The sequence below is a fragment of the Microcaecilia unicolor genome, chromosome 1 (assembly GCF_901765095.1).
Source record: "Microcaecilia unicolor chromosome 1, aMicUni1.1, whole genome shotgun sequence".
In the NCBI taxonomy this organism is placed as follows: domain Eukaryota; kingdom Metazoa; phylum Chordata; class Amphibia; order Gymnophiona; family Siphonopidae; genus Microcaecilia; species Microcaecilia unicolor.
The window spans coordinates 468,078,174-468,099,394 of NC_044031.1; the positions used below are offsets into that span (position 1 = coordinate 468,078,174).

Consider the following 21,221-nt stretch of genomic DNA (forward strand, 5'->3'; position numbering starts at 1 on the left):
CTGTAGCTGCTGTACAGCATCTTGGGTGAATCTCTTCATAAAGGCAGTTAATAAATCCCAATAAATAACTAAAGTGTCAATCTTGCAACATACATTTGCATTTACACATCTGAATGCTAGAATTTACAAACCTACATATACAATAGAAGCCAATTATGGAGTCAGATGAAATAACTTTTTTTTATTTTACATTTTTGAAGTGGTGTTATACAATTACCTCTCAATTACTGGTGGAGATAGCAGGTCCAAACAAGCAGGCAGCTGCCACTTACGCTTGCCTCAGAATAGTCCTAAAGGCCAACATGCAAATATTTTAAAACCCATGACACGTACACAACTTAATAATCATTGTAAAACTGACATTTATATGTGTAGATGCTGTAATTAATTAAATCACAAAGAATAAAAATGAGGTGCATGCTTTCACAGAATTTATTCTTTTCATGTAGAGAAATTAGTAATTGAAATAAATAATGCAATTGCTTTTTATAGCAAGTTCTCCAACACACATTGAGTCATTTTTGGTTTATTTTATTTCTCTGCCCTGGGACTTGTTCCTTATTATCAAATATGCAGTGGCATAGAAAAGAGGAATGAAAGACACCAGGACTGGACTCAAGTGTCATTCAGAATCTGGACTCTGTTTTTGAGACTGTAGCAGTGATTTGACAAAATCATTAAAGGGCCTCTTTTATCAAGCCGTGTGCTAGTGGTTCCCGCACAGCAATGCTGATGAAGCCCATTCAAACCCCTGCTTACAAAGAAGCACGGCACTGCATCGGCAGCCGTGGCTTTGTAAACAGGGGCCAAGGTGAATGGACTTTGTCTGCATTACTGCACTAGGAGCGTGGGTTGATAAAAGAGTTCCTAAGTTTGGTAGCCAGAAACAGCCACCAGTCTCTCAAACTCCCTCTCCTTTTGCCTTTCATAATAATCATGCCTCTGAACCCTACTTGTAAATGTTATTTTTTTTTCGGAGGGAGGAGGGAGTATCTCCAAATAAGTTTATCTTGCTCATACAGGGCTTAACCTCTAATAAAAGCAGAGTACACTGGGTATGATCTTGATATGTTTCCAGTGTCTCATAAGTTCTGCATCACTTAACTGATGAGTTTCTGTTTTTGTGTTCAGAAATAAGAGTCAACAAATCATAAATATATATGTGATACTTTTTCTTTGGACTATCAATACATTTTTTGTTGGAATGTAATTGTATTTTACATGCATTGCCTGTCACCTATTATTTCTCTGTGATTACTCTGTGACCTCTGATGTGAATTACTTAGAGAGGTCACACAGCTATGCAACTTCCTGTGGGGGTCAGACACAGCAGATGCAGCACATGCAGCACATGGAGCACATGGAGCTCATGATCTCTCCTAACCTGAGAGGATCTATGGTGATGTGAGCATCCATTACCATCTAAGCACATGGAAGGAGCTGATAATACAAATGTATAGTAATATGTATATATAAGCCTGTCTGATTATAATCTAACTGCAAACTGTGAGTAAACAGATGTTTTGTTACTTCAACTTTAAAGTGACTCAGCAGTGAATTATTCAGGGGTGAATGAGAGAGATGAAGAAAGAAATTAACATTTCTAAAGCTGAAGCTGTGTGTACTAAAATCTGCTAATTATTTACTACAAATAATCCAACAAAAGGGTTATGGGCCCAGGGCCAGGAATTGAAAAAGAAGAGAAATATTACCAGGCAGAAAAAAAGGCCACATTTTTCTCTTAAGTTTTAAAGGAAAGATTCAGTCTGTCTCTCTCTCCCCCCACACAGCAGACAGAAGGCTAAGAAAATGGCTGAGGGAAGAAATTCACCATTTTTCTATTCTCTCAAGGTGCCTAAATTAACTGAGTTTAATTATCGGCAGTGGGAACTAAGATTCATATGTCTCCTTCGAGCAAAAAGATTAGATATATGCTTAGACCAAGACAGAACAGCTGAAAATATGGCTGAATGGGACAATGCAAACTATTATGTGAAGTGCATGCTTTTGGAAGCTCTCTCAGAGAAACAAGCCATATTAGTGGAGGGAAAAGATACACCAAAGGACATTTTATATAAACTGAGAACTATGTATGCAACTACATATGCAAAGCAGCAACCAATTTGGCTAGCAGAGTTGAATGAAACCAAATTAAGGGATAAAAGTAAATGTAATGATCACATTATGCATCTTATGTCTTCATTTCAAAAGTTAGAACTTTCAGGAATTCCCATGTGTGATGCATTGAAAAGAGCATTTCTTTTTACCTCACTATCAAAGAAGTTTGATGTTTTTAGGTCTGTAAATGAGGCCATTGAAGGGCAATCTTTTGAACAGGCAACATCAAAACTAAGGCAGGAATGCATAATAAATGATTCTGAGGAGATGTGTTCTCAAAGCAAGTCAGAGAGAAATGAAACAAATTTCTTGGCAAAGAACAGAGGAAGGCGGAGCTATGGGAAAACTCCACCCAAGGGCAAGCTGATTTGCTACTCATGTGGAAAGGAGGGACATGTATCTAAATGGTGTAAGGAAACACAAAACACTCCCTCTAGCTCACCTAAGCCAATGGAACTAAAGAATTTTCAAACCAGGAAATGTATGAAGGACAAAGATAAACACAAGGGCTTTCTAATGGCAGAAAAATCTTTGACTATGGTAAATAATAATTCAAATGAAAGTACTTGGATTTTAGATTCGGGGAGCACATGCCACTTAACCAATTGTAAGAATTTCTTTCAGGAAATGTGTCCAGAGGAAGGTATTCTTAAAACTGCAAACGCAGGGACTGCTAAGATCCAAGCAAAAGGTATTGGATTCTTAAAATGCAAAGTGTCTAATGAAGTTAAAGAAATTCCTGTAAGTGATGTCTTGTATATTCCCCAAGCAGTTTGCAATATGCTTAGTGTATCTACATTAGATAAGAAGGGATTTGTGATTCATTTTGAAAACAGTAAGTGCACAATCTCTAAAAATGATGAAGTGTATGCTGAAGCTTTTATGCATAATGATGTTTATAAACTGAGCATTTCAGGTGAAGCCTCACATATGGCGCAAGTAAGGAAGAATGATGGTAAATGTAGTCCGGAAATCTGGCACCGCCGCCTGGGACATCGTGATTCTAAGGTGATCCAGGATCTTTACAGTAAGCAACTGGCCACCGGCATTCAGATAAGTGCAGATGCTGGTAAAATGGAGAAATGCATAGACTGTGTTACTCAAAAAGGTGTGAGACCCTCATTTCCTGCATACACAGGAAATAGGAGTAATAAAGTGCTGGACTTAATACACAGTGACTTATGTGGACCGTTTAATATCCCATCATTGGGAAATAACAGATTTGTGCTAATATTCTTGGATGATTTCTCTAGATATTGTGTGGCCTATTTGCTGAAAGAAAAAAGTCAAGTCACAGACATGCTGAAGAAATACGTAGCCATGGTGAGCAATAAATTTGAAAGAAAACCAAAGGTTCTTCAGACCGACAATGGTGGTGAGTTCACTTCACAAAGCATGCACACATTTCTAGAACAAGAAGGCATTCAGCATATCACAACAGTAGCTTATACACCAGAGCAAAATTCTGTTGCAGAGAGAAAATTTAGGTCACTTGTGGAAATGACCAGATGTATGCTGTCAGATAGCAATCTCCCTAAAAGACTATGGGGGGAAGCCATTCTCACAGCAGTGTACCTACAAAACAGAATGCCAACTAAAGGCGCTGAGCGCACACCACATGAGACATGGCATGGTAGGAAGCCAAACCTGTCACACATAAGAACATTTGGAAGTACAGCATATGCTCATGTACCAAAGCAAAGAAGGCATAAGCTGGATTCCACAACAGAAAGGGGCATTTTAGTTGGCTATGCTCCAGGACACAAAGGATATAGAATTTTGAATCTGAAAACTGGCATTGTTGGCATAAGACATGTTACATATTTTGATGAAAACAAAAGGGTTGATAAAGGCTGGATTATCCCAGATGAGCCTTATCATCCAGAATATGAAACTAGAACCATAATAGACATGCCAGTGTATATAAATGCCATACCAAGGCAGATGTCTGAAAGCAACTCATCTGTATCTAACGAGGAACAGGCAGAGGAAACAGACACAGAAAGGATCATTGAAGAAGACAGTACAGTTGGAGAAGGGGAATCAATTGGAGAAGGACTCTCAGATTTAGAGGATGCGGAAAGGTCAGACCAACCTGTTGTCAGACGCTCATCCAGGGAAAACAAAGGTGTTCCACCCCCAAGACTGTCTTACCTAACAAAGTCAGCAGAAGCTCAAGAGCCCTTAACATGGGATGAGATTGAGAAAATGCCAGCAGAAGAAGCTGCTGAATGGCATAAAGCTGCACAAGAAGAAATTGATGCATTGGATAAAAATAATACTTGGATTCTTACAAAATTACCTCCTGGCAAGAAAGCTATAGGATGCAAATGGGTATTCAAGTTAAAAAGGAATGCACAAGGAAAAGTGGAAAGGTATAAAGCCAGATTAGTCGCAAAGGGATATCTTCAAAATTATGGAGAAGATTTTGATGAAGTGTTTGCACCTGTAGTGAAACACACGACAATAAGAACACTTCTGAGCATTGCAGTCTCAAAAGGCATGCAAGTCAAACACATTGATGTGAAAACAGCATTTCTTCACGGAGATATAACTGAAGACTTGTACATGGAACAGCCAACAGGTTTCATAAATACAAAACAAAGACAGCTAGTGTGTAAATTAAACAAAGGTCTTTATGGATTAAAGCAAAGTGCAAAATGTTGGAATGAAAAATTGCATGAAATATTGACAAATTTAGGATTTAAGCAAGGTGAAGCAGATAAATGCTTGTACACTAGGTGCACAAATGGACAATATGCATACATTTTAGCTTTTGTTGATGATCTGCTCATTGCAAGCAAAAGTGAGCAAGAGTACAAGGACATTGTAAAATGTTTAAACCACAATGTTGAGATAAAAGAACTTGGAAATGTGTCATACTATCTTGGTATAGAAATTGAGAAACAAAATGATGGTTCTTATCTTCTAAGCCAGAAGCAGAAAATAAATGAGCTTATTGAAAGTTTAGGTATGCAAGATGCCCAAGTTGTAAGCACTCCCATGATCACTGATTTTCTGAAGGATGAAACAGTAAGAGAACCTTTACCAGATAACATCCAATATAGATCAGCCATAGGTAAGCTTTTATATCTAGCTACCACATACAGGGCTGATATAGCAAATGCAGTAGGAATTTTGAGCAGAAGGGTCAGCTCACCTACCAAATCAGATTGGACTGCAGTTAAAAGGATGGTAAGGTATTTAAAGGGTACCATTGATTGTAAATTAAAGATTTCAGCCAATAGTAATCCAAAACTAATATGTTACTGTGATTCAGATTGGGCAGGGGATCATTCTGATTATAAATCCACAAGTGGATATGTGTTTATGTATGGAAATGTACAAATTTCATGGGCCAGTCATAAACAAAGTATTGTGAGTTTGTCTTCTACAGAAGCTGAATACGTGGCCGTATCGGAAGCGTGCAGAGAACTGATGTGGATTGAAAAACTTTTGCTGGATTTTGGAATAGCTGAAAAGAGACCAATCCAGATAATGGAAGATAATCAGAGCTGCATCCGACTGTCACAGAATGACAAGGTTCAGTCACGCACCAAGCACATCGCAACGAAATACCACAACGTGCGAGAGTTGGTGAAAGAAGGGGTCATCAGTCTACACTATTGTCACACCAGTGAGATGACAGCTGACATCATGACCAAACCGTTACCCAGAGAACATTTTGTGAATCTGCGTATAAAGCTTGGACTTTGTATGAATAAATAATTGCATGACAGTTATGCATGAGAAGGGGTTTGTTGGAATGTAATTGTATTTTACATGCATTGCCTGTCACCTATTATTTCTCTGTGATTACTCTGTGACCTCTGATGTGAATTACTTAGAGAGGTCACACAGCTATGCAACTTCCTGTGGGGGTCAGACACAGCAGATGCAGCACATGCAGCACATGGAGCACATGGAGCTCATGATCTCTCCTAACCTGAGAGGATCTATGGTGGTGTGAGCATCCATTACCATCTAAGCACATGGAAGGAGCTGATAATACAAATGTATAGTAATATGTATATATAAGCCTGTCTGATTATAATCTAACTGCAAACTGTGAGTAAACAGATGTTTTGTTACTTCAACTTTAAAGTGACTCAGCAGTGAATTATTCAGGGGTGAATGAGAGAGATGAAGAAAGAAATTAACATTTCTAAAGCTGAAGCTGTGTGTACTAAAATCTGCTAATTATTTACTACAAATAATCCAACATTTTTGACTAGCTGTTGGAAGTTATACTCTCATCATTAGGTCAAAATAAAATAAGCATGTAAAGTCAGAGGTTGAAGTTTGAATATAAAAGTGAATCACAGATTGCTTTACAGAGGTATTATTATAAAATAATAAAGGGGTCCTCTGTGATCCTTCCCTCCCTAGCACCCATAGACAGCATTGCCCTATTTAAAACCATTTGACATCTTATCACAAGCATATTTACCCATGCAGGGAACGCCCACTAAACCCCAGACAAACTGCTCTACAGTTTCATCAGTAGCTTTCATAACACCTAGCAATACATGACACGGCTCCAAAGCAAACAATACGTGACACAGCCCCAAAGCAGATAATCACAGGACAAGCCTCAACATGTCTCTCAACTGAAGCAAGCATTGCACCTAATCAGCATGGCTGTATCATTCAATGGTAAGCAAGTAAGCCTGAATAAGGCACACAGTCATGAAAAATAAACAGGTTAATGATCTACGTTCTAGGCCATACCGAACCTTGAAAAAATGGATTCTTTCTAAATTGCAATACCTTTAATTAAATCAGAATGAGCATAATGCTATAAAAGGGTGCTTAGGCATTCAGATGGTGAAATTCTGTAAAGTAGGTGCTACATTGTATGCAAATGATTAGAATACCAGCATATCTAATATAATAATTTGCTCCTCCAACATTCCAATGTGTCTCACTGGGATCGTAACCACCTGCTGACATCACTCCTCCAACGTTCTCCTCCAACGTTCCAATGTGTGTCACTGGGATTGTAACCACCTGCTGATGTCATTCCTCCAACGTTCTCCGTACCCCCTCCCTCCCAGTTCCATGGGACCCTGGAACTGGGAGGGAGGGACGGAGGGACAGAGGGAGGGGGGACCCTGGAAATGGGAGGGAGGGGGACATTGGAACTCAGAGGGGGGCCTGGAACTCAGAGGGAGGTGGAGGGGGCAGGGGAGAGATGCTGCACATGGATGGATGGAGGGGGCAGGGCACAAAGGACGTTGCCTGCATATGGATGAATGCAGGGGAGAAAGCACCATGCAGGGGAGGGAGGGTACCCTGAAACTCGGAGGCAGGGAGGGAGGGAGGGAGGAGACGACCCTGGAACTCGGAGGGAGGGAGGGGGACAACAACCCTGGAACTCGGAGGGAGGGAGGGAGGGAGGGAGGGGGGGCCCTGGCACACACTCTCATGCTCACACACACACACTCTCTCTCACAGACACACTCGCACCCAGTCTCACTCTCTCTCTCTCACATACACACACACTCGCACATTCACTCTCTCTCTCTCACACAGTCACTCTCACACACACTATCTCAAACATACACACTCCGAGGAAAACCTTGCTATTGCCCGTTTCATTTGTGTCAGAAACAGGCCTTTTTTACTAGTATAGATATATCTGTGCACAGTTTGTACTCCGGAGAGTTCAAGCGTTCATATTTCTCTATGTGATGCGAGCAGCAAGGTATTAAGATATCATATGTATTTTTGCAGAATCTAGTTAAGAATTCCATACATCCAATAGAAGACTCCTGATGAAAGCCTTAATCATCCGAAACACAACTCAAGTCGAGTCTCAGATGTTAAATAAAGCTACAATACATAGAATATCGTCTGCTGTTCAATCATTTGTCATCCTTGCTGTGTCTGACTTGCTTATATATGTGCACATATATGTGTAAATTCTGCATATGTGCTTACTGTCACGATTGTGGTCGTGACCCCTCTCAGGCTCACCTTATTTCTGGCGGTCAGCTTCTGAGCTGGCTTCTGTCTGTTCTTCCTGAGTTAGTTCTGTCTCTGTCTCTGTGTGCTGGCTGCTTCCAACATGGCTCTGATTACTTCACTATACTGCACCTGTGTGTGTTAAGCCTTTCTGTGCTTCAGTATGCTTTCTGCCTGTGTTTTGGTTTGTGTTCCTCTTGCCCTCTGGTGGCCAGACCTGGTGGCTGCATTGGATTGTCTGTGTGCTGTTTCCCGTTCCAGACTTCAGCCCAGTTCAGTCCGGACCTTCCGGCCTGCCAGACTTGCTTGTCTTGTTTGAGCCTGCACAGCACCCATAGCTGCCTGGTGATTGCTGCAGTGAATCTCAGCTGCTGCTGGGCTTATTAGCCATTTGGAAACTTATGTGTTTGCCTTTGCATTGCCTAAGGCCCTGGTTTGTTGGTGCTTGTGCACTTCTGCTTATTTTATTGTCTGTATTCTTGTCTGCTTCTAGTTTAGTCTTTGTGTAGCTTCTTGTACTGTATTGCTTGTTTCCCAGTCTTGTTTCTTGTATGTCTTTGTCTAGTTCTTGGTTGCCTGTGTTTCTTGCTTAGTGGCTGCTTTGCAGCTTTTAGTTCTGACTCTGGTCTGTCAGTTTGTTCCTGTTTCAGTGGCTGCTTGCAGCTTCCAGTTCCTGACCTCTTTAGCCTGTCCACTTCCTGCCTAGTGTTGTATTGTCTGTCTGTGAGTCCTAGCCCAGCTTCCTGCCTTGCTGTCCATGTACATTCCTTTCCCTCTGACCCTCAGTCCCTGTTCAGCCTAGTGGGTATCCAGTTCCTGCCTGGTCCAGTAAGTCCTGCCGGCCACCTGCACCTAGGGGCTCAACTCCTGAGGAACGGTGGTCAAGTGCAGGTGAAGTCTCTGCCTGTCCCAGCTTGTTAGCCTCTGCTGCAACTCCAGTCCGGGGTTCCAGTCCTGTTCTGCCTAGTCTTCGGTGTGGGGTGGTTTTGCCTGCCACTGCCACTCCACGGCAGTGGCCCAAGGGCTCATGAACCTAGTCTCTTGAAAACGTGACACTTACAGTGGGGGAAATAAGTATTTGATCCCTTGCTGATTTTGTAAGTTTGCCCACTGACAAAGACATGAGCAGCCCATAATTGAAGGGTAGGTTATTGGTAACAGTGAGAGATAGCACATCACAAATTAAATCCGGAAAATCACATTGTGGAAAGTATATGAATTTATTTGCATTCTGCAGAGGGAAATAAGTATTTGATCCCTCTGGCAAACAAGACCTAATACTTGGTGGCAAAACCCTTGTTGGCAAGCACAGCGGTCAGACGTCTTCTGTAGTTGATGATGAGGTTTGCACACATGTCAGGAGGAATTTTGGTCCACTCCTCTTTGCAGATCATCTCTAAATCATTAAGAGTTCTGGGCTGTCGCTTGGCAACTCGCAGCTTCAGCTCCCTCCATAAGTTTTCAATGGGATTAAGGTCTGGTGACTGGCTAGGCCACTCCATGACCCTAATGTGCTTCTTCCTGAGCCACTCCTTTGTTGCCTTGGCTGTATGTTTTGGGTCATTGTCGTGCTGGAAGACCCAGCCACGACCCATTTTTAAGGCCCTGGCGGAGGGAAGGAGGTTGTCACTCAGAATTGTACGGTACATGGCCCCATCCATTCTCCCATTGATGCGGTGAAGTAGTCCTGTGCCCTTAGCAGAGAAACACCCCCAAAACATAACATTTCCACCTCCATGCTTGACAGTGGGGACGGTGTTCTTTGGGTCATAGGCAGCATTTCTCTTCCTCCAAACACGGCGAGTTGAGTTCATGCCAAAGAGCTCAATTTTTGTCTCATCTGACCACAGCACCTTCTTCCAATCACTCTCGGCATCATCCAGGTGTTCACTGGCAAACTTCAGACGGGCCGTCACATGTGCCTTCCGGAGCAGGGGGACCTTGCGGGCACTGCAGGATTGCAATCCGTTATGTCGTAATGTGTTACCAATGGTTTTCGTGGTGACAGTGGTCCCAGCTGCCTTGAGATCATTGACAAGTTCCCCCCTTGTAGTTGTAGGCTGATTTCTAACCTTCCTCATGATCAAGGATACCCCACGAGGTGAGATTTTGCGTGGAGCCCCAGATCTTTGTCGATTGACAGTCATTTTGTACTTCTTCCATTTTCTTACTATGGCACCAACAGTTGTCTCCTTCTCGCCCAGCGTCTTACTGATGGTTTTGTAGCCCATTCCAGCCTTGTGCAGGTGTATGATCTTGTCCCTGACATCCTTAGACAGCTCCTTGCTCTGGCCATTTTGTAGAGGTTAGAGTCTGACTGATTCACTGAGTCTGTGGACAGGTGTCTTTCATACAGGTGACCATTGCCGACAGCTGTCTGTCATGCAGGTAACGAGTTGATTTGGAGCATCTACCTGGTCTGTAGGGGCCAGATCTCTTACTGGTTGGTGGGGGATCAAATACTTATTTCCCTCTGCAGAATGCAAATAAATTCATATACTTTCCACAATGTGATTTTCCGGATTTAATTTGTGATGTGCTATCTCTCACTGTTACCAATAACCTACCCTTCAATTATGGGCTGCTCATGTCTTTGTCAGTGGGCAAACTTACAAAATCAGCAAGGGATCAAATACTTATTTCCCCCACTGTACATGCTAGTCTGTAACTATGCAAAGAGGGAAAACCCAATTTCCACAGAATAGCAGCAAGAAAAAAACAGTAGCGGTAACAACTCACAAGATGATCCAAACACTACTTTTAGCGCACGCTAATGTTTAGTGCATCCTTACTTTTAGCACATGCTAAAAACGCTAGCGTGCCTTTGTAAAAGGACCCCTTAGAGCTCCTGCTCTCACTGTGGACTTTTTTTTTAGGACGGTACGCGACAAATCACATATTTATTTGGACTTGATTAAATCTTTTGGGCCATGCAATAAGACTCCTGGGGAAGGCTGTAAAGCTGAAATACGGCCTGTGTTGAGTCTATATTTGCTTAGGACCTTGCATCTGAAGAATTTGTAGTTACTGGGACTATATATCTGGATTTACTCATACTTTTGGACTCCATACAAGCACTTTTTAAATAAAAGCTATTTATCGGTTTTGGTCACCTCCACTATGTAACTATTGCATATCTTCAATGGAGTGTGGTTTGTAGGTGGGTTTACACATGAACAGGATCTGGGCACAGTGTGAGTGGAGTGCACACTTATGTTTTGAACTTACATACTATGTTACATGCCTAGGCCCACACATTTACACTAATTCATGTGTACATATACCCCTGCATTCTATAAAGTTGCACGCTAAAGTTTCCAACTAGTGTGCAAATTTGGGCGTATAGGTTATAGAATAGTGCCAGCTGTGCATCTAACTTAATAGTTAAATTAGACACTATTTGGTCTTAAGTGCCAATAATAGCCCTTTTGCTTCATGTACAATTTCTCATTCATAATAGATTTTCTAAATGTTAAAAATCCATAGCTATCCCAGTATGTTTATGATACTGTATTGTAAAATTGGATTGTTACAACAAATTACTTTCTTATGCATTATTCTTTGTTATGTATCCTATACTGTTTATTGTAAGCCACATTGAACTCAAACTTGTTTGGGATAATGTGGGATATAAATGTCACAAATAAATAAATAAATTACTTTGTGCTAAATGTCACAAATTTTGTAGTTACATGTGTAACTTAGGCAGTATTCCACAATGTGCAACTACAAAGGGGGCTTGAACATGGATGGATAAGGGACAGGTCTTACAGTTGAACACATAAGTTATAGAATGCTATCACATGTGCAAGATGCAGCCATTTACACCAGCCTTTGACATGGCACTTATAGGTGTATGCATGATGCATGACGACATGCTGTACAGTATAATGGAAATTCTGTGTGCTATTGCCCTTACAGAGTTGGCGCTTAGGGGGAGATTCTATATATGGTGCCTAAAAAATTGGTGTGGAAATCAATGGTGACGAAGCATATTCTATAAGCAGTGCCTAGATTTAAGTGCGGAATATAAAACATGCTTAGTTGATATCTAAGTGTCTAAAACAATACACCTTTAGACTAATGAAAACGTGACATAAATCCTGGCACGTAGATTTAGGCGCACTGGGCCATATTCTATAACTAGGCATGTAAATTTTGGAATGCCCACGAAACGCCCATTTTCCCACCTATAATCAAGCCCCTTTGTGCCTGTGCACATTAGAAGTTAGGCGCACTGCGCTACAGAATAGGCTTAGTGAGTTATGCGAGTAAATTCTAATTATTGCCAATCAGTGCTCATTGCTTAAGTGCTATCAACGCTAATTAGCTGGTTAAGCTAATTAAATTATGCACGTTGTTACAGAATCCACTTGGGTTTCTGCACAGATCTCTAGGCATGCTATATAGAATCCAGGGGTTAGCGCCCACATTTTTCATGCCTAATCTTTGGCACTATTTCTTGAATCTACCCCATAGGGGATAATTCTCTATAGATCACCTAAAGTGAGGTGTCAGGATAATGCACGCTAAGCGTGAATTCTATATCAGCAACTGCCATGATGGAATATTAGCATAACTCCGCATTTATACACTTAACTTTAGGAGTGAGTATGCTAGCTCAATGGCTGGTGTAAATGCTCTCGCCTAACTGTAGGCAGTTAGGTGCGTAAATGCTAGTATTCTATAATATGTGCGAGGAAGCGCCCTGACCCACCCGTGCTCCTCCCAAGTCCATGCCCCCTTGGTATTGCACAATACATTTTGTGTGCGTAATTTTATCGAATGACCAATGGCAGTTATACATGTAACTGCTAATTAATGCCTATTAGTGCCAATTAACACCAATTATAGCCACAAATTCATAATTAATGCCAATTAGCAACCAATTAACATATTAAGATACATGCAAAACTGACACTATTCTATAACTTGCATATGTAACTTTGCACACTAAGGGGGTCTTTTATTCTGGTGCACTAATGATTAGCATGTGTTAAATGCCACATAGCCCATTGCATACCTATGGGCTTCTTAGCATTTAATGCACACTAAATCCATTAGCTCACCTTAGTAAAAGGATTTAGTGTGCATTAAATGCTAAGAATTAGGAATAGGCTAGTACTAGGTGTCTCTGGTGCACATTTATAGAATTACCCCCTCAAGGCACATATATTATGCCTACTTTGTAAAGGCTCACAACAATGGTCATTTAATATTCAAAGTCCATTTCTACAACTATAACTGTCATTAGTAATTTTATTAGCCAAACTGTTAATTGTTAATGATAGCTTTAACAGGGCCTCGGGAGCAGTGATACTCGGTGAACTTCAAAGTTTCTTTTCATCAAGATTTACTTCCCTTCATCGTCATTGGTCCTTCAATAATACTTTCACTTTTAACGTATTAATAAATAATATAGTATTCATCTGGTTCATTTGTTGACTCGCAGGATCAATCTTCAGAGATTATTCATGTTTCACTGCTGCAAAATCAAGGAAAAGCCCCGTATCACTTAGCCTAATCCATCTTGCTAACTCTCTGTTTTGCTGACCGACTGAATAAAGGAGAGTCAGCAAGATGGCTTAGGCAAAGTGAAACGGCAGTTTTCCTTGATACAGTAGCAGCAAAACTTGAATCATGTCAGAAGATTGATCCCGTTTTGTTTGTTCTACTTTTGATAAATTGTTTTTACTTACTTGCAATCCATGTTGAATGTTTATTAATCATGAAAATGGCATAAAAAGCTTTATAAATAAATAAGTGTAAGATTGGCACAGAGAAAGCTGGAATAAACCACTGTCCTAAAGGACAGTGTAGTTTATTACACTGGCCCCAAAGTGTGTCACATGTCTTCTGATACTGAACAGCAAAAACCACTTTGCGGTGCTAGTGACTATACTGATTCTATAGAAAGACAGTACTGTACCTCTGCAAAACAAAGCTAACATCTAATATGTGATATAGAAATCATGATGATCATAATAAAACCTTTGAAAGAACTAATTCAAAAATGTTGTAATATGAGCTTTCCAGACTTGACAGGTCCCTTTTTCCTTTTCTGAACAATTTTTCTTCATGCACTCAATCAAAAGTGCTGTTGTTATATAAGAACATACATAAGAGTAGTCACACTAGGTCAGACCAATGGTCCATCTAGCCCAGTATCCCATTTCCAACAGTGGCCAAGCCAGGTCATAAGTACCTGGAAGAAACCCAATTTGTGGCAACATTCCTTGCTACAAATCCTAGGGCAAGCAGTTGCTTCTGTAGGTAGAATAAATCTAAATAATTCTTATAGGAAACTCTCCCAACAGATTATTTAGCCAAGGTTCTATGATGCAGATCTCTGCCTAAGCAAATATCCTGAACTCGGTCTAGGGGTGATTAGAACCTTGCTTCTGGCACCTAGCCAGACTTGCTGTTATAGAGAAGTGAAACACAACCAAAGCTGATATATATTAAATTTATTATAGATAAAGAAGATATACAAATATATAGAATAACTCTGTAGCAAGGCTTAGCACAATACAAAAATATATAAAGAACTTGCTAATCATAAAACAGAACTAGATTGCTACTGAATAAAACTATACACAATGAATCTTTCTGGACTGTAAGCTTTAGATTGTACACCTGTCTTTTAGATTGTAAGCTCCTTGAGCAGGGACTGTCCTTCCATGTTAAATTGTACAGCGCTGCATAATCCTAGTAGCACTTTAGAAATGTTAAGTAGTAGTAGTAGTAGTAGACTACAAGATAATTACACAAGCCTGATTTGTAACCTAAACTACGGTTCTTATGCCAAATACAAAGGTTAGCAGCAATCTCCTGACCAGACTATAGAAGAGGGTGAGGGAGGTTGGGGGGAGGGGGGTATAGGAATGGGAAGGGTAACGTTCAATGCATAATAGAGGGACATGTATATTATTAGATAGGAGAACAATCCTTTGAAGGAGCACATTAAGAGGACCCAACAGTAAATACTGTTGGGATAATACACTGAGTAAAACACGAGTTATAAATATTGGAGTTTCATATAAGTTTATTGTTAATAGTTATGCAACTGCACAGTAATTATACATGTACACATTATAAATATAGGAGAAGACAAGAAGGAAGAGATAGGGGAGAAAAGTTTGGAAAACATTGATGATGGACGTTTCAGGTTTAGTAATGTGTACTAGACTTCGCTGTTATACGATTTATATTGACTGAGATGGAATTGTATATTATGTGACCTCATCAATAAAAAATTGTTGAAACATAAATCCCAGACTATAGAAAGTAAATCACTGCATCTCACCACGCTGTCTGGCAGCCTCACGATGAAGAAGATGCGGATTCCTTCTTAGACTCTAGCTGTCTCCCCAGTGAGTCAGTCTTAGACGTAGTGCAGGGTCTCTCTGCAGATAGCAGGTGTCAGTCACTCTGTGCCATATTTCAGAGCTGGTATAGCTGAACCCAAAGAGTATTTTTACCAGATATGCAGTTCACAGGCGTTTCAGGTCTTCTCCCTTTTTCTTGTTAGTCCAAAATCTCCGATCGTCTCCGACTAAATGTCTTTCTTCTGTTCCCGCTTTCTTAGTACCTCTTGGTCAGGTGACAGCAGGGACCAATCATGATCTTGTCCAGCTCACTACATGGACAAGAAGAGTCCTTTGTTTTGTGACTTTGAAATGGTAACTTTCTGGTGCCATGGTCTCACTCCCCTCTCAGCTTCTCAGGGTCATATCAGGGGGTGGTGGTAACACAGAATGCCCTTGGATGGGACAGGCCTGCCAGTGTTTTCCCTCAAGCTGAAAAGCTGGATCTTTCTGACACAGAGATGTACAGGTCAGAGGTTGTAGCAGCCATCTTGTTTGTAACAGGATACATTAGGCTTGTATGAACCAAGACCAGCTCAGGTGAGATCACAGGGAAATACCCATACACTTCCCCACGTCTGTCTCAATAGAAGACTATGGACTTTTCCTCCAGGAACTTGTCCAAACCTTTTTTAAACCCAGATACGCTAACTGCTGTTATCACATCCTCCGGCAAAAAGTTCCAGGCTTTATTCATGGAGTGAAAAAATATGTGCTCCTATTTGTTTTTAAAGTATTTCCATGTAACTTCCTTGAGTGTCCCCATGTCTTTGTACTTTTGGAACAAGTAAAAAATCAATTTACTTCTACTCATTCTACACCAGTCAGGATTTTGTAGACTTCAATCATATCTCCCCTCATCCATCTCTTTTCCAAGCAGAAGAGCCTAACCTCTATGGCCTTTCCTCATATGAGAGGAGTTCCATCCTCTTTATCATTTTGGTTGCTAGGGGGAAAAAACAACTTTCATATTTTGGAGGCTAATGTGAGTTAAAATTACATTTATATTCATAACAACATTTGGTATCTGATAATTTTAAGGTGGCCAAACAGGTAGAAAGGCAACATGAAAAGCCAGGGAGAGGAATGTCCAGCAGGAAATGGGAGTGAAGGTGTCTCTGTATAAGTCTCTGGTCAGACCTCATTTGAATATTGTGTACTCTTTTGGAGACCAGACCACACCTTCAAAAAATATGGAGTTGGTCCAGAGGGTGGTTATTAAGCTTTTCAGTTGTCATTGTAGTAAAGTATATATATGGGGATAGAGAAAGATCAAAATATAATATTCTTTGGAAGAAAGCTAGCAATAATGATAGAGACATTTAAATATAAAGGAGACTTTTTTCTGAGAGGGGCCATAGGATCAAGGTGAAAGAAGGATAGATTCAGGAGTCACGTTGAAACAGGCCCTCGGCTAGTAAATCAGGAGACAAGAGGCAAATGATTCCGAAAGCAGGACACCTTTATTGCTAGCAATGAACAGTACTGAGTTTTAGTCTCAGGATACTGCCTCCCGAGCGTCATCTGACATTCGGTCTTATACAAATCAGTGATCATGCGCATAAAACACATCATACATCACACCTCCACATGCGCAGTACATGCACATGCGCAATATATTAGTAGTTCTGTAGTTCTCACAGAGAAAAGTTACGTCAATTTCATAGCTTTCATAGAAATTGTTAATTTGCAAGAAAATGTAACTTATTGTAGTGTTCCAGCACCTTCACACAATACAGCCTCTATGCATAGATCACGAGACTGCATTGGCAGAGCCTGCTGCTTCCCTGAATTGCTGACCACTACAACTTGTTGGCTATTGGTTAACGAATGAGTACTGCTAGTAAAAAAGGTAAAACAATCCAAAGTACACATGTTTAGTAGACTCATTATAAAATTGAGGTATTGGCACAAGGCAAAGGTGCAAATGTGAATGCAAAGTCCAAATAGAAAATCCTGTTAGTGCAAAAGTGACAAGTGCAAAAGTCCAAAGTCCAATAATTAAGGCAAAAGTTCAGAAGCGTGATGCATAAGGTCTGAGGTGGTCTTAGCCGTCCAGTAGTTGCTACATCACAGTCGTCCACTCCTACAACGTAATGAAATATTTATGTACAGAAAGGGTACAGAATGCTTCCAACAGTCTCGGGAGGGGTGGTGATGAGTTGATAGGGAGTACTCAAATTCAATAAGGAACAGGACATGAGAGAAACGAATGTAGAGCTTATTAGCTAGTTTGGATGGTTAGATTGGATACCCTACGGCCTATACTTGCCCTAATTTTCCACATTCCTATGTATGTTAAAACTTTTACGTCGTTCTGGAGCAGAGTTGTCTATCCAGTCATGCTTTTAGATTGGTGCGCAGTGGCCACTGACAGTACTAACCTGACTGGCAAGTACAAGCAGTACAACTTGAAGCTGCTTTCAGCCAGCCTTGGAAATTACACCTCCCCCCCCCCCCCCCGTCAAATTTGGAATTGTTTGTACATTCATTAATTATTATTCAGTTTTTAATCGAGTGACAACACATTAAAAACAGAGTACTAAAATTAGAAAGCAATTACGTATTCTAGAAAAACTGTACAGCTGGCAACCCTAGATCAACAGACGAGTCGATCCTATTGGAGCAGCTTTCGTAGTACAGGCGGAGCGAAGGAACACGACGTCCTTCCCACTGCCGCCGTCCAAGGTTGTGCTGTCATGGCAACGCGTACATGGCCGCCCGGCGCCCGCCCCTGCCACTCGGGGATTTCCCCCAATATTAGGTAGGCCGGAGCCCAGATAGTCTGGCCTCATCAACGATCACGTCTACACCGACTCCAGAACTTTTTTTTTTTTTTTAAATTCCAGATACCCTAAATCTGCCACAATAAAAGTGTACAAAAGCCTAACAACTGCAGATAAAACAGTAACTACTTCACTTATTTCACATTACTCGTTCTAATCCTGTGACTCACGTCTATGACGTCAGTCTGGGTTTTTTTTAAACTCCCATCATGCCCCGCGCCCCTCAGCTTAATATTAAACCCTCAGCCTAGCTACGCCCTCTCTTCCTTACACATTGAAGACAGAGCCGGAGAATTTTGTGCGGGGCTGTACTGTTACTATCGGATATCATCAGTCTAATTTTCTCCGGCTCCCTTTCCTCCTCGGCAGTGGCGCTCAGTGTCTCTCGCTCTCCCGGCTCGGTGGATAGTGAAGCGTCTCTGTGGCCCCGCGGCAGCAATATCTGTGACCAAATTAACATCAGCAGTCCTATTTCTCGCCTTCTTCCCGTTTTGCGTCACCCAATGGATCCGGTGGAGATCGCAGGGCCCCCAGCACCTATAGCTGGGCCTGGCTGGCAGCAGAAGGTGGGTGAGAGTGCGGAACGGCTGGGGATGAAGGCCTCGCCTCTCTTAGAGGAATGCTCTGGTTACTTGAGGGGTGGGAAGTAGGTGCGCAGAGGGTAGGGGGGGCTGCGCTGCTTCGATATGGCCAAAGGTGGTGGTGGTGGTGGTGGTGGTGGTGGGGAAAGCTCATTTTGGAGGTCCCCGTTGTGGGTCGTGATGGGATTAGGGGAGAGGGATTTCCCGAGTCGTAACGTGAAAGGGACTTTGTAGGATGTTTTAATAGAAATCAAACAAAATAAAACATGGAAAAGAAAATAAGATGATACCTTTTTTATTGGACATAACTTAATACATTTCTTGATTAGCTTTCGAAGGTTGTCCGATCTGAGGAAGAAGGGCAACCTTCGAAAGCTAATCAAGAAATGTATTAAGTTATGTCCAATAAAAAAGGTATCTTATTTTCTTTTCCATGTTTTATTTTGTTTGATTTCTATTGATAACCTTAAGAGTGGACTAACACGGCTACCACACTCCTCTACTTAGGATGTTTTAGAATCTGTATTGCTCTCTCTACCTAGTTCGGATGGACAAGTTTTATGTTTCTATTGTTGGTCTAAATGTGGAATTTAGAAAAAAAAATAGGAAATATAAGCCACCGATGGCTTTGTAAAATGGCGCGTGCATAATTACGCTCCACCCTGGAGTGACAGATATGACACATACAGGGTGTGAGGTTTTTCTGCCTTTATTTTGCTCTTTTTCTTTGGACTTTGTTTTTTGGGTGACGCAAGTGATTATGTCGAGAGGAGGAGGAGGGGCATAGCTGGTCTCGTGAACGCTTGCTCTGTGGGCAGAGCACCTGAGTCACATGTGGTGTTGGTCGTCTGAGGACAAGCAGGCCATATTGTCAAGTAGGTGATGTCATTCGGTGCAGACAGGGCCGGATTAAGGGAAATGGGACTTGATATACCGCCTTTCTCAGGTTTTTGCAACTGCATTCAAAGCGGTTTACATATATTCAGGTACTTATTTTGTACCTGGGGCAATGGAGGGTTAAGTGACTTGCCCAGAGTCACAAGGAGCTGCAGTGGGAATCAAACTCAGTTCCCCGGAATCAAAGCCCACTGCACTAACCACTAGGCTACCATTAATGCTATTTTGGACCCTAGTCAAACACATCTGTGGGCCACCCAACCAGGGATCTCATGCCCCCGCCCCACCATCATTTCACCTCTCCAGAAGTAGCAGGGGAAAGTGCAGAACTGTGGATATGTTAGCAGTAATAGTTTGTGAGTGAGCATGGGGACTATGCAAGCACATGCTTTGAAGGGAGAGGTTTAATGGTTAGAGCTGGAGAGTTGTCAAGTTACCTGTTTCCAAGGGGGAAGTTCTGAGCCATGCCTGGATTTCTTCAACCCTATCCTAGTACATTATGGGACCTGAAATGCTGATTTCAATTGATGATATTGGAGACTACAAAAAGAACACTGACTTGGGATATAAGTTCAAAAACAGAACTGGCCAAAAAGTGTCCCTCCTGCACTGGAGCTGGGTAACTTGGCAGTTCTACAGCAGTGGGCTCAGAACAAGGGAAGCTGGGCAAGTCATATGTTCACTTTCCATTGCCTCTGAAACCAGAGGATTCCAAGGATGGGCTGCCCAGAAGAGTTAGATTTAGGTGTAATGGGTCCAAAAAGCATGAAAAAAAAACTAAAATATTTTTTTCTTTTTCCATTTGTGAACCTTTGTTCACATGTTAAACTTTGTAATTTTTTTGTTCAAGCTTCTGAAAGAATATAGGCAGAGTGGAGGAGGCAGTATTATGACAGTGTTCAAAGGAATTTTCCAGAGTAATTTAATAGGGTAAATTCCCTGGTCTGAAAACTTCCCTTCACTTAGTATGTGTACAGGTACATTTGTATCTGTGAACTTCCCCATTTCAGCCCACATTTTCAATGGGTAGCTTCATTTCCATGAGACTGTTCTCAACAAAAAGAAACCTAGAACATGATGACAGTTAAGAGCCAAATGGCCCATCCAGTCTGCCCATCCTCAGTAACCACTAACTCTTCCCTTTCCTAAGGTATCCCACATGCCTGTCCCACGCTGTCCGCGAGTCCATGGAGGCCATTCCACACATCCCCCACTCTTTTGGTGAAAGAGTAGTAATTTTAATTGTATACCCCCTCATTCCAGTGTTTTTCTTCATTTGAAATAAGAGGGCAGACGATGAAGTTAAGAGGAAATAGACGTATGAGGAATCTGCGAAAATACTCTTTCATCAAAAGGATGGTGGAACAGCCTAAAGTACATGACATGCACTTTCTAGCTCTGTCCTGCAGCTCACATTCTCTTTCAGGCAGTGCACCCAGCTCCCACCAGCTCTGCCTACCTTTGGTGATATGATACAGACGTTCAAATATTTGAAAGGTATTGAT

The 21,221-nt window shown here is 41.4% G+C and overlaps 1 protein-coding gene and 1 long non-coding RNA gene across 2 annotated transcripts in view; one reads left to right on the forward strand and one right to left on the reverse strand.

The window, feature by feature from the left end:
* Nucleotides 1-2,956: 2,956 nt before the first annotated feature.
* On the reverse strand, nucleotides 2,957-20,137 carry LOC115476933. The gene is made up of 3 exons (XR_003943243.1): nucleotides 20,047-20,137; nucleotides 16,960-16,962; nucleotides 2,957-2,968 (listed from the first exon to the last, which is right to left on the reverse strand). It is a non-coding gene; the product is annotated as an uncharacterized LOC115476933 (long non-coding RNA).
* Nucleotides 18,478-21,221, forward strand: part of RIOK3 (RIO kinase 3) — a 34,114-nt gene continuing 31,370 nt past the window's right edge. The window contains exon 1 of the mRNA XM_030213516.1: nucleotides 18,478-18,804. Within this exon, the coding sequence (XP_030069376.1) occupies nucleotides 18,742-18,804 (63 nt within the window). The 5' untranslated portion in view covers nucleotides 18,478-18,741. The remainder of the gene's footprint in view (nucleotides 18,805-21,221) is intronic.